Consider the following 16,028-nt stretch of genomic DNA (forward strand, 5'->3'; position numbering starts at 1 on the left):
TTAAACACCTAATAGTAATTTGTTTAAAAAAATATGGACTAGTGTGTTTACCACCAGGTTATGGGAGAAGTACAGGTAAGAGGGAAGGATGGGGGCAATGGGGAGAGAGAAACAAAGATGGCTCTTGAAACCAGGTGAGGCAAGGTGGGACCAGGAGGTATTTCTTGTCCTGGCAGGGGAAGCACAGCTGGGGCAGTCCGCCCAGCCTGCCACCTGGCCTCCAGCCAAAGCCAGAGGCTCCCCAACATGGGGAGAGCCCCACAGCACTGCTGGTCAACCTCATATGAACAAAGACATCACTGTTAGCGTGGCTACCACAATCCCAGACGTGTGACCGATGTGATCATCGTGTGGATGATGAGATGCTGGGGTTGAGGAAGGGATGCTCAATATGGTTACTGATAAATTATACATATAAGTTTCATTAAGTCTAAGCACCCTCGTGGTTAATTTATGATGCACAGTCCTAAAACCTCCACCGCCAAGTTCTGCACGCAAAGTCCTGTCCCCACTCAAGCCCTAGCACACATGGGAGCATCCCCAGCGGGACATTTGTATGCAGACCTTTGGCTTCTGTCTGTAGGAAGATTCTGTGATGACTTGCCTGCAGCAGCTGGAGAAGGCTTGTGCCCTTTGTTCCCACCCACCAAAAGCACCACGTACAGCTTGTTGCACTGCTCAGTGGTGAAGCACACAGAGAACGGCATCCCTCTGGAGCAGCAGCGCAGGGGGTCAGCATTTCTCCAGAGAGCTGCTGAAAGGCAGAGCCCCACCTCCCCGCTCCGCAGGCTCAAGCATCTGCTTAAAAACGCAAGGCCATGTTTGAACCTTTAACCCTCTGAGTTGTAAAGACTTCATCACTTGTTTTCTCCAAACCAGGCTTTCTGCAATTTCCCTCCATTAAACTCTTCAAGACAAGCAACCCCGGAGCCAAAAGGTGCCAGACTAATGAAAGGTCTGGAGGAATGCAGCACACTCATTATTAAAGACACAGAAGAAATACAGGACTGAGCTACCACCACAGCATTCCAGGACAGCAAACAGGGCACTCCAGGTGCTGAGATGTGGCTGTGTTGCGGCTGATGTAATACAGCCCAGGATCTGCCCCCTGGCACAGGACGTGACTGGCTTCGAGCTCAGGTGCTGCAGGACCCGCTGCAGAGGCTGCCAGCACGGAGGAACAGCAGTGCTCCTGCGGTCCCACAGCCCAGGGGGCAGGTCCCCCAGTGCAGAGGGATGGCTGCGTTTGAACATCTACACAATGGACAACCCAACACGTGTTCACCTCTGATGGAAGGCCTAACGTTACGGGTCATCATCTGGACATCTGAACCATCAAAACTGCTGCATTACTGCTCCTTTGAGAAGCTACTAACACTTTGCTTTGTCCTTCTGGATTGAGACAAGACATTGCAAGATAAACAGTTCTAAAAGTACTTTTCTCATGTGAAAGCACTCAAGAATCTCAGAGGAGGTTCTTGAAGACAAGGCAACGCAATGCCCGTGAGCACCAAACACAGCAATGTCCCTGCTCACCAACTGCAGTGGACCTGAACAGCCCCAGCATCAGCCCCTCCGCACCATCATGCTCCGTTTGGGCAGTATTACCTTGGATTCCACCCACCCCAGGGTGCTTGGGACTCCGAGCTTGCAGCCTGATCCCTGTTTGAGAAGTGTTTAAGTTCTAATGCAGAAATAATAGATCGCTTTTCGGTTTTCACTGTATCTGTGAAACCTTCCATAATTCAACATCAAATATTTATTATTACGTTTATTGAAGTTTTAATAATTTAGCGTCTCCTGTACGTAAGATACAAGCACCATGAACTCGCCTCCCTTATTCTACCTGGGTCACTCCAATATTTATACCTGGAATTCTCAGTTTGGGATCCAATTACGAGGGAAACGGGCAACAGCCCCCGTGCCAGAAAATCCCCTCCTCCTGCCTGGCATTCATCCACCCCGACCGAGACTCTTCCACAAGGATCAGTACCCAGAGACAATTACTGCACTGGAGCAGAAAGCGAGCTTCCTAGGCTCTGCTTTCACTAAGGTACTTTTAACAAAGATGTGAGAAGGTAAGAAATAAAAAATGTTCTCCCGGCATTTTGGCTTGGAAAATGTTAACATAAAAGCAGACGACCCTTCATCTTCTCAAACAAAAAGCAGTAGTCTTCTGCAGACAAGAAAAACAACGTTCCTAAGAGAGCCAAATTGTGATAGATATGTACCATCAGTCTCTTTGCAGGAAAGGGAACAAACACTAATTAGCAACAAAAACACACTTGGAAGTGAGGACCTCTTGGACGCCAGTCCTGGCTTTGCCATAGGTTTTGTACGCACTTGCTCCAACCATAGCCCTGCCAAGGTGATGGGACAGAAGAATGGAAATCCACCACCTTATTGCTCTGGGAAAAGAAAAGATGGAGGGGCTGTGGGACATGAGGATGCTGCTAGTGCCTAGGAAGGTGAGCCACAACACAGACAACAATTTGCAGGTCAGGAAATTATGTCTTGAGTCAACAGCAGAAGGCAGTGAGATGGAAGGGAGGGAGGGAGGGATCACAGAGTCTCCCTGGCACCCAGCAGTCACATGCTTAATCTTAATTTAATGGGGGAGAGAGGAATACACAATAGATACCTTTAGGAATTAAATCCTTGTAGTTTACAGCCAAGCCCTTGTAAATCAGACAAAGGAGGACAATCACCACCACCACCTGCCTCCAAGGCAGAGGCTGCTGCTCTCTTTCCAGCTGGGGCACAGAAGGCGACCGTTTTGCCTGGCTTCTTTTCCAAAGGATCCCCCTTTGCCTACCCTCAGCCCAGTCTCCCAGAGAACAGCCTCTCCTTCCACCAGGACAACTCTCCTGCAATGCCTTCTTAGGTCCCACTTCTGAACTAGAATAGCACAAGTCCAACGACATGCAGTTAAAAGGCAAGCTAGCCAAAACAGGGGAGCCAGAGAAATATCTGGACATTTACTGAACTTGAGGAAGGGAAAAAAGAACCTCAAATTGTATAATAATTGGACAAGCAATGTGGTCTTTCACCAGGCTCTGAGTTTGGCCCTTCATGAGCACCAGAGCCAAGTATCAAGGGCTGGACAGATGTGATACACGTAGGAGTTTCTGAATAATGGCAGCACCTCTGTACTGGTAAATGCATCAATCTAAGCCATGCAGTCTAACGTTAGGTTTAAGCCACTTTAAAATTGCTTTTCCACAGGCTCAGACCAATTTACCTGACTGGATTGGCAGACTTCAGAGCTATATACACAGGCCTGGCCTAGACCGATCAGGATCAAAAAAGCGTGGAAAGCTATCACGTCAGATTTCTTATTGGAAGAAAATTAACCAAACATCATCATAGAAATTACTGCATTCTCAATAACAATTTAAAAGCAGTGTAGTCACTCAAGCATGAGGAAAACGAGAAATCTGCTTCCTACCTGACATCTGCTGGATCTTCCGTCACCAGAACATCTGTCTTGCAGCTGGCGAGAGGATTGATGGAAAGCTCCACGGGGGGCACCACGAAGCTCTTACTGACAGGCAGCCACAAGCCTTGACCCAAACTATAGGTTGATCTGGAACAAGGACAAATATATCATATAGGAACAGAGTATCCACAGTGAATGGTGGTCCTCTGTTTCACCAGACCACTTGGAAGTCAGAGCAGCAGTGGATAAGTTAGCTGTTTAGTCGTGCTGAAAACCAGATGAGAGAGGAGTAAGTAGAGGTGTGACAGGGAGAACATGGGGATGGTCAAGCTTTTCTTTTTAGTCCACGGGAATTTTCTGTGCACACTGTCCTCATTTTGCTGAGCTGTGTCCAGCCAAGGGGACAAAAGGGAAACCCCTCCCTGTCTGCAGAATATGGACAAATCTTTCACGTCTGTCAAAGGCAAACGACAGTCGTGTCCCCCAGCCAGCACAACAAGACAGAGCCAGGACTGACCAAGAGGTAGCATCTGCTGGGATGTCCTCACCGGCTCTTCCCTCCCGAATGTCCAAGTTGAAGACTCCTTTGGCTCACCTGAGTATCTTCTCCGGTGCCTGCTCTCCTGTGACCAAGTCATATCCCCGCTCAAGCGTTGTGTATGGCCACGGCCTGGAGGCAGAGAGGGAAAGAGCAGCTGTGGCACATCGCTCGGCAGGGAAAGCGGCACAGCCCGGTCCTGGGTCTTTGGTGCCATGATGACCAGTGGGGAGGAGAGAGCTGGGCTCCTCACCAGCGTGGGAGCCAGAACAGAGCAAACATATCATTGTATCACTACTCACCCTTCGCTGTGTCCCCAGTCGCTGCGCACACACAGGTGGCGATGGACGGGGTCCGGGGCATAGCCTTCATGGCAGCTGCACTCTCCTGAAAGAGAAGAGGGGAAGATGAGACCTCTCTGCCCCAGAGGCATGTCAGCACCTGTGGCATCACCCTCCTCCCCTGCTGCCCATCTCTGCTTGTTCACAGCCATTCCTGGTCCCTGCCAAGGACCTGGAGCACTTTGGACTCTTCTGAAACCTCCAGGAGATGTGGAGGAAGAGATGAGATGATGCGGAAAGCTGCAAGAAACCTGCAAGTCTTCTGGAGGGGGTTACATGACATAGCACCCACAGTAGCCAGGGATGGAATTTCATGCTGCAAAAGGTCTGTCCTTAACCTGTGTTCCTGTGCAGCCCTGCAGCTCTCCAGGCTCAGCAAACCTCTACTCAATGGCCTCCAAGAATGCCTCACATTCCCCAAAGAGACTGCCCACATGGATCCAACCCCTGCCCCGGTCCTGCTGAGTCCTGCCTACACCCCTGGCAGAGGGGCTGCTCTGGGGCCAGTGGTTCCCTCAGCAGGGACCATGACCTCACTTGAGAAGAGCAGCATCTACTCCCATGCACTTCCTGAGTGGGGGGACACCCCAAACCCACCTTGGCCACATCCCCTTCCCACCTGTGCTCCTGCCACCTTGCATGGGGATGGGATAGCAGAGCCTCCTGCAGCCCAGACTCCCACAGGAGGATGCAGAAACCCCCTCTCTCCACGCTCCACAGGCAGCACCCCTGTCGTGTCCCTGTCCCGCAGCACAGGGACTCCGAGCCCTGCTCCCCTCCCTGCTCCCCAGGTGCTGGTTCACCCTGTTACAGCTCTTTGACAGCAGGAGAAAATATTTCCTGCACCAGAAACCCAACCGTGCTTGGCCCAAATTGATTCCATGTTTGGTAGAAATACATAACCCAGAGCAAGAAACGGCAAAATCAAAAGATTAATTGGATTTGCACGTGGTGTTACAAGCTGCTGCCAGTGGTTTTCCCCCTCCTCCCCCCACCATGCCTGCCGGTGCAGCAGGCTGAGCTCTAAACACCAGCAGAGGTGGGGACCTGGGGAGGGTGCCTGGGGGGGAGGGTGCCTGGGGGGGAGGGACCCCCAGCACGGCAGTAATGCAGACTGGCAGGTACCTGCGTGCTCATTGGGATCCTAAGCAAGTTCTTAAAATGCCTCGCAGGGATTACAGTAAAGAGCTTTATTGTCAGGAGGGAGCGAGACAAGGGTTCAGCTGCTGAGATTTTTGAGGAAGAGCTGCCTGGAAAGGGGGAGGCGGCAAAAAAAGAAAAGAAGGGGAGAAAAGAGACAGCTAATGATGTGCTAAAATGCAACAGCACCTTCATGAAATATTCACTGCCTTAAACACGTCTAATATTAAAGATTAAATGTCCTGGGATTTGTCCTAGCGACTTCGAAGCACTGATTTATGATCTGTCAAAAGCTGCTAACCTCATGATTCATAACGGGAGCGGCAGGAACATTGCTTCTCCAACGGGAAAGAGTTGGGACAGAGATGGCAGTGCTAGCCCCTGCTCCGGCTCAGCCGTGCCTGCAGGCTGGGGCAGTCTCCTCTCAAGAAAACGTGGGTCCTAATGGCTCCATCAGTGATTTTAAAAAAAGAAAAGTTATTTTTTCCTTGGGTGCTTAGCACGCAAGTTTCCCCAGACATGCCGCAGATCATTAATTCCTGGCACTTATTACATAACAAATATATGCTCTGCAAATGAGAGACATCTCAAAGTGCTTGCAAAGCAGAGCTGGAAGTCTTGAGGAACCTGCTCCTGCTCAGCTCCTGCCACAGAAATTACAGCAAGTAGGGAAAAGCCACCTACAGAGGTTGGCATCAAACGGCCCAAACACCTCCCTCCTTATCAGCGGCTGGAGGTGCCGGGGCAGCGAACCCTTTTCCCACAGCGCAGGAGATTTTATTTTGTCCGCCAGTTTGTTTACTGCTGCCTTAGTTTGGCGTCGGAAGGAGAAACTCTATCAACCTGCAGAAATATTGATTTTATCGACTCCAGTCCTGGAGTTTCAACAGCTACAGCCGGTGCTCGAGGCTTTATTGGGAGGTTTATTGGGAGGTTTATTTCAGTAAGCGAGAGGGCAAACGGTGGCACTAGCTGCGGAGGAGATCCAGGGTGGCAGAGAGGTGGGACACTGCATAAAGCCACTCAGGGCACAGAGACCATGGGTACCTGCCCCTCACCAGGAGCACTCAGGACCAGCTTTCCACAGATTTTCCAGGGAGGTCTGCAGCCTTTTGGCAGAGTTTTAGCAATCGGATAGGAAGGTTCCCAACATGGGATCAGCTGAGTGTTGCAGCCTGCTGGAGGAGCAGGGACTCCATCTTTCTGGGACAGATGCTTTAGGATCTATTTCTGTATCTAGAACCACAAACAGGCAATTAGTGGGGTTTCCAAAAAGCCTCAGCAGAACCCGCTTTTGCTCCCTCTTCATCAGCATCCACCCTCCTTCTTTGGCCCTCTGAGCTACTCGGATATTTTGTCTGTTCCCATCCTCCCTGGGTGTGATGCTGAGCCAAGGGATGCTGCTGAGCAAGCCAGGCTAATCCCCACAGACTGAGAAACACCCGATAAAGACCCCGGAGTGGCAGGACCAGCAGCTCCCGTACCCCTAACTCCTCTTTAGGGTAAGTGCCTTTTCTTAAAAGCAGATTTCAACAGGTTACTAAAATAAACCAAACCGCCAAAAGCCAAAACAACAGTGCCTTTGTTCAGAGCTACTAAATCCCATCTATTTCTGAGACAGGCACAGTTACCTGCCCAGCACTGCTTGGGCTAAGTTAGGATTCAACCTGAGCTTAAAGCCAGAGTCAACCAAAATAACCAGGTTTGACAAATAACCACGCCTGAAGCTGGATGCAGTTCCCTAAGTCCTGCACATGCCTCCGCACAGCATTCGGCTGCTGCTGGAGGACAAATGAATCAGGATCTACAAACTGCTGTGACAAGCATCCTATTTCCACAGCCACCAACCCGCACTCTGCCTGCCCATGGTAAAAACACAGGCATGTGTGGTCCTTCCTCTTCCTTTGGATTCATATATAACCCACAAACTGGGTCGGACAATCCATGGCAAATTTTGAGCTGCTACAGCAAAAGGAAGGATTGCTGCTCGCTCAGTTTCAACGAGAGCAGGTCCTGGTGCTCAGCTCTGGAGGTCCCATGTTATACTTACGGTGTGTTATTAAACAAAATACTGGGAGGGGAGGAAACACCTCTGCCAACACAGAGAGAAGATGCATAAACCAGCAAATGCAATGCTGTAGCTCTAGCAATAAGCTCAGAAAATATATTATTCATGTGATACATGCAGCTACATGGAAGGACAAGGGGAGAGCTGAGGCTGTGGGAATGCAGCAGCACCCACAGCACTGCTCTCCATCCTCCCTTGCTCCCCTCTCCCCACTTACACAAAACCTCATCACAGACTGTGCTGCCATGACTAATGACAGGTGACATAGTCTCCGTGGCAGTTTCTGTTTGGGGAGAGCAAACCCTTGTCTGTAGCAGCAGGACATATCCCCAAACAAAACAGGCATGTCTCACCTGCAGCCTCCCTCCTGCTGTGCCTTCATCCCCACGGAGGCTGGTGGAAGAGACCCCTGGCAGCTCAGCCCGACGTGCCATGCAGAGCCATGCGCAGCAAGGCAACGGGCTGCTGTGCTGCCAGAAGCGGGGACTCCAGCCCGCGGCAACTGGAGACACAGCCACGCAACCCCAGCCCTCTTTGTCCCCATGATACTGCAGGCATTGCTCTTGCCCTCAGCTGGGCAGGTGAGAGGGATCTGGAGCCTCACCTGGAGGAACGGGGCAAACTAAGGACACATCGACCTAGTTTCCACATGCAGATATGAGCTTCCTCTGTCTGTGTCCGAGCAAAGAGCATCTCACATTGTCCGTGCTTCACGCCAGCTTTAGTGCTGGAGCTGCAGAAGGGCAGGGCTGGAGCAGTCCGCAGCCATCGTTACCACTGTTAGCATCCACGGCTTCTGGCTTGGGGTGGGCCCATGCTGAAGCTCACTGGTGCCTGAAGGAAACGAATCTAACAGGAGCCACATCAGACCTCATTGCTTCCAGTGGCACAGGCATGGTGCAGAGCCAACTATGTGGAGGAAAAGAGCCCTCCAGCTCCTGCCGCAGCTTGACCAGCACAGCTAGAGGCTTTAGCTCTCTTTTTTTTTTTTCTATCTAAGCTGAAAGTTGAAGAACTATTCTTCCATTTCATCCACCACACTGCACTGCTGCTTCTTCTGAAAGGGGAACAGGGTCTCGTGCTGCACCCGTACCCTCCCTGGCCCTCCCCACTCTGCCCGGGGAGCAGCAGAGCAGAGCTGTGGGATGAACTGCCAGCGTGCCAGGGTAATCCTGTTAGCCTCATTAGGGCGAGAGGTGATCCACGGCGATAATGCCACAAGATCCCCCTAATCCACCCACCCAGTGCACAGCATGACGTGGAGGCTTCCGGAGTCCCTATGCTCCCAGGGAAGCTGCTGCTCTTATTGACATTTTTATTTAAGGAGTCGGGAGGGCTTTGGCACTCATGGAGCAAGCCTGTGGCTTGTCAGCCTTCTCCTGGCACTGCCAGTGTGTGTGATTCCCTCTCCACAGCAGCACTTCTATCCCTGGTGTTCGCCCTTGTCCCTGAGGGATGCCCTGCTGTGCCAGGGCTATGCCCCAGCTGCAAAGACACCACTGTGGGGACAAGTCCAGACCCCAGTTGAGGTGGCAGCCTGTTCCCAGAGGCTGCAGGGCTATAAGCACGTGCCTTTCAACCTCTGTGAACACTGCATGTACACACGGCCAGCCGCTTTGGGGCTGCCTCTCCCACCTGAAGTGATGCACAGCCTGGTCTCAGCTTTTTGGGTCCCCTCCTACAGCCGCAGCAAAGCACCCCCAGATGCCAGCAAGCCAGGAAGCTGCAGCACCACTTGCCCAGCCGCCCTTGGCTCTGCAGCCCAGCTGGGCCATCCCCCATGCAGAGCCCCCATCCCAGCAGCGGGGCGAGCTCCAGCACAGCTGGCTTACCAACACTGCCTCTCGCTTCTCCTCCTTCCACCCATCATGGCACGGGAGGAGAAAGGGTCTGCAAGGGAGGTGGGCGCCAGGCGATAAGCCGAGGCCAAGCATTTTTCAGTAAACAGAGGCGGCCGTTGAGTGCGGTGGCTGCCCGCCCCACCAGCCCTGACTGCACCACTGTTCGCTGCGGGGCCGCGGCACAAAGCCCCTCTCTTCTGGGCGAGTGCAGAGCCATCTCCAGGGTTACCAGACTGATCCGAAGTGGAAGGACTGGAAGGTCCCACCTCCTTCCCTGCTGCAGGGATGCAAAGCCTTCACCCCCATCAGCAGCTTGAGTTGCATGGCCTGAATCCCCTTGCCAGGAGCAAAGGCAGCTGCCAAAAGGCATCCCCCACCCAGTCGCTGCTGTCCCAGCCACCAGCTTGGGTTTTGGCATGGACAATGTCCCCTTGTCACCACTGCCCGCAGTAGGAGCCACTGCCCAGGAGTTCCCATCGAGGCAGGGGGGACATGGGTGCTCCCATGTGGGGTTCATGGGCTGCCTCCTGCCACCGCACGAGACACCCTGTGCTGTCTCCGGCTCTGCTGTTCCCCCATGCGTCCCTCCCAAGGTGAGGGCAATGCCCAGGAGCACTGGCAGCAGCCCTGAGCACCAGCCATGTGTCACAAGCCACCAACAGATCAACACAAGTCACCTCATCCCTCCAATGGCCATGGCCTTCAACCTTCCATAATGAAGCTGTTGAGGCCTCAGAGTTTCATCCATGTCCAGAGGAAGCCCTGCATCGATTTATCCTTTGTGAAAGATTTCTGAGCTCCTGACAGAGAAACAACCTCTTCATCCAGCATCTGCAGGAAGTTTGATGCAGGTGAATCAAATCTTGTGCCCTTCAGCCATCTAAAGTGCATGCTGTGACCCCATGGACATCTCTCTCAGGCCATTCTTCCTCACCATTATGGAGAACCCCAGACCCTCAGCGCAAGAGGAGGCCGCAGCGTTCCCTCTGGGGCATGGCATGGCCCAGTGGTCCTCAGCGCTGTCTCTGAACCACGTGCAATGCTCACTGCCTTGGCCCGTCTCCCTCCCTGCCTACAGCAACCCCCGTGCAGGCAGATCTGACTGCACCCCTGCACCCTACCCTAGAGCTGCAACCACCCATGGGGAGATGCCACGGGCCCCCTAAAGCAGCACCTCTCCTGGCTGCCCAGCCTCCTCCTGGGGGATGATTACCAGGGAAATGCAAACCCTGGGAACTGCACAAGAGATCTCAGCACCAAGTCCTCCTCCAGACAGGAGCTTCCCTGCCTGCAGTCTGGCCTAAATAAAAATAATAAAACACCAAACTACATGCTAGCAGCGCTCCCCGAGCTGGCCTTAAACTGGCTGCCGGGCTTTGAGCGCAGCATCGTGTGGCTGCTCAGGTACCTGAGCCACTGGTGCCCCACTGCAGCTTCCCTGGGAGATGCAGCTCCCAGCAGTGCGATGACAAGGATGACCTCACCAGGGACGGGACAAGACACATGTTTGCACCAGGGTTGGCACCAGGGTTTCCCATCGATAGAGGTGTGCATGAAAGAAAAGTTAAACCCTTGCACCAAAATGCTTCCTTAAAGAGTTTTCTGTGTCCCTGTGAGACAGCAGATGCGGGCCTCTTTTGAGAAACTGATTCGGAGAAAATTAAAACACATATAAGGATGAACAAGGGTCTTAATAGTTCATGAAATTCCCGACTTCAATGAACAAGCACAATGTCTTCAGAGAGCTGCTCCTCAAGCCAGAGTTGGCCCCTGGCCGAGGCTGTGGCTCCTCCAACAACCCCAGCAGCACCAGCTCCCAGCGATGCTCTCTGCAAAGCTTCTCCTCTTGCCCTCGCTATCTGCTGTCCCTGGCCTTTGGGGATGGCACTTTCCAAACCTGAGTCTTTGCTTCATCCTGACAAGAAATGCAATTTCCATAATGCAATTTAACCATGGAAGAAACAGAAAGCGGCTCCTGCCCGGCCAGCCTGGCACAGAGTACGGAGGGAAAATCTGGAGTTAATGTGACAGTTATCCCTCCTCTCCCCCTGCCGCAAGTCATTCTCTTCACCCAGATCCATCACAGCACTTAAGCGAAGTTTAACTTCCAAGGATTGCATCTGGGTTTACGCTCTGCATGGATTTCATTCTCATTCTCATCTGCTCAGCTCCTACGTCACGCCGCCAAGGAAGATCTCCCTGGGCACAGTGTGTGGCTGATGCAAGGAAGCAGCGAGAGTGCCCAAGGGTGGACCAAGGCTGATCCACGGTGCCATGGCTGTCACCTGGGGAGAACACTGCCCACAGCTGACCACGGCAAGGCGAGAAGCCACCTCCTGCAGCATTGGTGGAGCAGGCCAAGCCAGGGAGATGGGCCCAAGGAGCGGCTCCGTATAGCAAAACTCATTCCTCTTCCCTCTTCTCCATGGTCTTTAGACAAGCACAGAAATGCCATTACAAGAACATTAGCAGCTACAGGATTAAACAGTCTAATGGCAGAAAATGAGAGTGTAAAGACAGCACAGATAACCTTAACTCAGCCCCCTCGAAGGCATGCATTTTGATTGCTGTTTATGTATAACACTTCAGCCCGAAGCTAAATTAGCTTGGGAGTTAACTGCCTCATGCCCTGCTTGGTGCACGAAGCAAGCTGTGCCGCCACATGAAAAGAAATCATATATTACATGGTTTTTGACCAAGTTATTAAACTCCATACCTTAGAGAGACAGAACCTCATCTTATAAAAGTCTAAGTCAATAAAGACACTAGGATCCTCCAACAGAGAAAATAGCAGAAGTGCACAAGAACAAACAAATATTACTTGATGTGCACAAAACCTGCACAATATTAAATTGAACTATTGGAGAAAATGGCTGCTTTCATAAACACAGATAAACCCTCACCAAGGCTGGTCATCTCCTGATTTACATGCTCAGTTCTGCAACCTCCAAATCTCCTCACCAGGTTGCCTTTAAAAAATGGCTTTGTTTAAAAATGACTTTCATCTGTCTCCTGCCCGCAAGACCCCTGTTCTACCCGGACAGGAGCACCATCTGCGGCTCTGGTGACAAACTAGCCCATTTGGAAGATGATGGAAACCCCCTTTTTTTTTTTTTTCCTCCTGCCAATTTTCAGAAAAAGACCCTTCACTACCACATCTCATTTGGTCCTTACAAGCCTGTGCCTATTGCTTTGGGGGTGTCATAATCGTGGATGCAAAGGAGAGAATTTCAGTGGAGAGGTGCCTGATTTATAAATGGGGGGAAAAAAAATTTCAACACATTTGCACCTGTTAATCAAGGTAGCTATCCATCTCATTTATGCCACTGCTCCAGCAAGCCTGACAGCACAAAATCAGAGGCTGTTTCTTCCAGCATTTGGCCTTAAGGGACCGATTCTCCAGCAGGTCTCTTAAGTGATGCCCACAGAATGTGCAAGTGAATCAGTTTTATGCATACAAAGCAGGTAATTGTGCTCACAAATCAGGATTTGCATATGCTGCTGAAAACGGATGCTCTCATAAACGTTACCGGTGCCGTAAGGGAGGCCAGTGAAAAAGCAAGCACTCCTGAATTGTACACAGAGGTATCCCAGTGCGTGGCACAAGTGGTGGCGCAGGCAGCATACTCCACATCTGTCCAAAATACAGAGATCAAGGAGAGCTGACTGCAAGTCCCAGAATTCAACAGACTTTCTGTTCTCTTTTCAAGCAGCACAGTCAGCATCTACCAGGATGGGGTGTTCTGACTGAACCTCTTCAGCTGAGGACAGCATCCCGACCCTGGCAAGGGACTGTCCCATCTGACATGGTGGCTGGGGAAAAGCCACCGTGTCACATCTGCAGGGGGAAGACCCTCAGCAGCCTCCATTTATTTACATATTTGCAGTCATGTCAGACCAACCAGCTTGGCTGTTTCCAAGGCAGGGAGGAAGGAAAAACATGATATTTTCCTCATGTGCAGATGTTGGTGCTCCCTCTGAAAAGCTCTGATGAGCTGGTGCTTTGCAATGCGGGTTTGAAACTCATCAGGGGGCAGCAATCATTTAATTAAAGAGTGAGTCACAAGGCAAAGACACAAGGGAAGGCAAATTAAGGTCAGGCAAGCAAAATATATTTTGGTATATCCTAGTGTTTCAGAGCCTCCGTTTTCACTGTGGATTATTATTCATACTGAAGTGGTACTTGGTGGCTGGATGAATGAGTCAGCACATCGTACGGACAGATCTTACATAAAATGCCAGCCCAGAAGAGGTCTTTGGTGCTGGGAAGGGCTTGAGTCTCACCAGACAGAGCATACATGAGCTGGGGGCTCCTGTCCAAACGTGTGGCAGGAGCCTGTGGTGCTACCACCAGGGGTGAGTCCTGCCCACAGAGGTTTGCCTACACCTCGGAGCAAGGAAGCTTTGGGACAGGGCTGTATCCACACTGCCATGGAGAGCAGCTCCAACGGTAAGACTGAAGACAGATTAGCTACAAATGTGCTGGAGGACCTCAAATGTGGTTTTGCTGCTCTTCACAGGAGAAGCCTTTTAGATTTTCATCCTCTAGATGGTCTGAGGACAAACCTCAGTCCACCCTCCTCATGGATGCTTCACCCAGCACAAGAGGACAGAGGGCAGGGGAAACCCCCAGCACCCATTGCTTGAGATGCTCACAGAGACGATAAAATCCCTGACCTGGAAAGGTTGAAATCTAGACAAGATTTATGTCCCATAGTAAAACCACAGGCCTGCCTTTCTCACAGTGATAAAAACAAATCACCCTTAAAAATAGAACGATGCTAATAAAAATAAATCTAAAAATACATGCAGTGTATCATGGAGCTACAGTCTGCCCCCAGCCCGGCATGGAAACTTCTCACCAGTTAAAGGCTGGTCAACGGTGATGAACTTCAGTGGTGCTGTCCTGGGGTAGGGTGTCACAGAGGTACTTCCAAAATTTTGTTTTCAGTGGGTGGTTACTACATCTTAGGAAGTTTGGACATCCTAAGAGGATTTTTGATTTAGGCTTTGAAATCCAGCCTGACTGGCCAGTCCTGCTCTCTCTCCCCCGTGGCATGGCGCACCCCATGTTACAAAAACCCAGCACAGCCCCCGAGCCACCTTCCTGTGCAAGGTCCTGTCACCCGCATCAGCTGAGGAGATGGCACCTGCTGGCTGGGGTCACACACACACTTCCCACCCACGCAGACCCCCTGCCTTCATTCACTAGTTGCACGTTCGCTGATTTCTGTGTTTCCAGCCCACTGCAGGCTCCAGGACCCCCATTTATCACCCAGGAGCACACAGGCCAGAAGGAAAGGTGACACTTCTCCTTTGCCCAGCCCCACATCGCACAATCCCAGCAGGGCAGGTTGTTGCTTCACAGGGGCAGCCTTTGCATGCAAGCAGAACATGCTCAGCAAAATGTCATTTACAGATGAGGAAAGGTGACACACTTCACAGCTCCCTGAGGAAGGGTTGGAGGAGAGATCCAACCTAGGTGACCATCAGGCAGGAGCACTAATGGGAAACTTGGTGCTCTACAGTGGAATGGCCCAAAAAGAAAAGGGACAGAGATGGGGCAAACTGACGAGTAGGTATTTGACACTGGACAGCAAAATAGCACAACTTAGAAGCAGATAAACTCCACGTGCCTGCAGCTGCCACACTGTGCCCATTGTGCCCATCCTCTTTACACTTTACTGATGGGGGTCACCACTGTGTGACCCTGCTGGTACCTCTCGGTCCCCCATGCCTAGCACCAGGCTAAAGCAGAGGTGAGCCAAGCAGGCTCCAGAGACAAACCTTCTCCCTCACATCTCCAAGCTTGTCAAGGTCTTCATGCTTCCTCAGCCTCTCTTACCTGTTTCTTGATCACACAGTTGCTCACAGGCATCGGTGGTCCTCTGTCCACAGAGGTCTCTGACCCAGGGGGATGTGGCATTGATCTGATAGTAGAGGGACAGCTTGGCTGGATTAAGCCAGTCGGAGATGTCCAAGTAGCTCCCCTCGCTCACAACGAAGCTGCTTCCTGGAGGGTAGGAAAAAAGTGTGTCAGTTAAGTGTAAAAATAATAATAAATAAAAAAAGCCAATTGTGTTTTGGCCCAATGACACTCTTCAAGAGCTGCTGTGATGTCAAGATCAACAAAATAATAGTGAGTTCACCAACACCTGGACCCAAAGAATTTCATTTGACCATTCCTGTCCATACAACTGTGCCCTAACAAGTGGTCCGCCAGCTGGAACGCTCCTATGCTCAGACATTCCCGTACCCAGCATCACGGGATACTGGATTTGATTCCCAGATCTCTGCAGAAATGTGGACAACTGTAATTACCCTGATCCGTAAGATTGCAGCATCGCTTCCCCAGCTTGTGCAAGTGGTGTCCACAAGACGCCTGGATGCCAGGCTCAGGGCGCGGGTGGGCAGAGCATCGTGGGCTGCTCCCACTTCAGAGCTGTTGTCGAAGGCGAGTGAACTGCCCCAACACACAACTCCTTGTACGACTGGTCTCGTATCAGAGACACTCCCTCACCCTCTCCCTCCTGAGAGTTAGAAGTGAATTCCTGCCAAAAATCTTTTCTTACAAATTCTTATGTTTCTTTACTTTGTGAAATGTATTTTTCCCCATTGGCATCTGGGAATATGCATCATCTAATTAGCCAAATAGATTTTC

General features: G+C 51.4%; 1 protein-coding gene across 1 annotated transcript in view; it reads right to left on the reverse strand.

Moving 5' to 3' along the window:
• ASTN2 (astrotactin 2) overlaps window positions 1-16,028 on the reverse strand; it is a 354,268-nt gene that overhangs the window by 193,862 nt on the left and 144,378 nt on the right. Inside the window, exons 7-10 of the mRNA XM_056352114.1 lie at window positions 15,213-15,380; window positions 4,280-4,364; window positions 4,035-4,109; window positions 3,449-3,586 (exon numbers count right to left, since the gene is read on the reverse strand). Of these exons, the coding sequence (XP_056208089.1) occupies window positions 3,449-3,586; window positions 4,035-4,109; window positions 4,280-4,364; window positions 15,213-15,380 (466 nt within the window). The remainder of the gene's footprint in view (window positions 1-3,448; window positions 3,587-4,034; window positions 4,110-4,279; window positions 4,365-15,212; window positions 15,381-16,028) is intronic.

The sequence above is a fragment of the Falco biarmicus genome, chromosome 9, assembly GCF_023638135.1.
Source record: "Falco biarmicus isolate bFalBia1 chromosome 9, bFalBia1.pri, whole genome shotgun sequence".
Taxonomy (NCBI): Eukaryota; Metazoa; Chordata; class Aves; order Falconiformes; family Falconidae; genus Falco; species Falco biarmicus.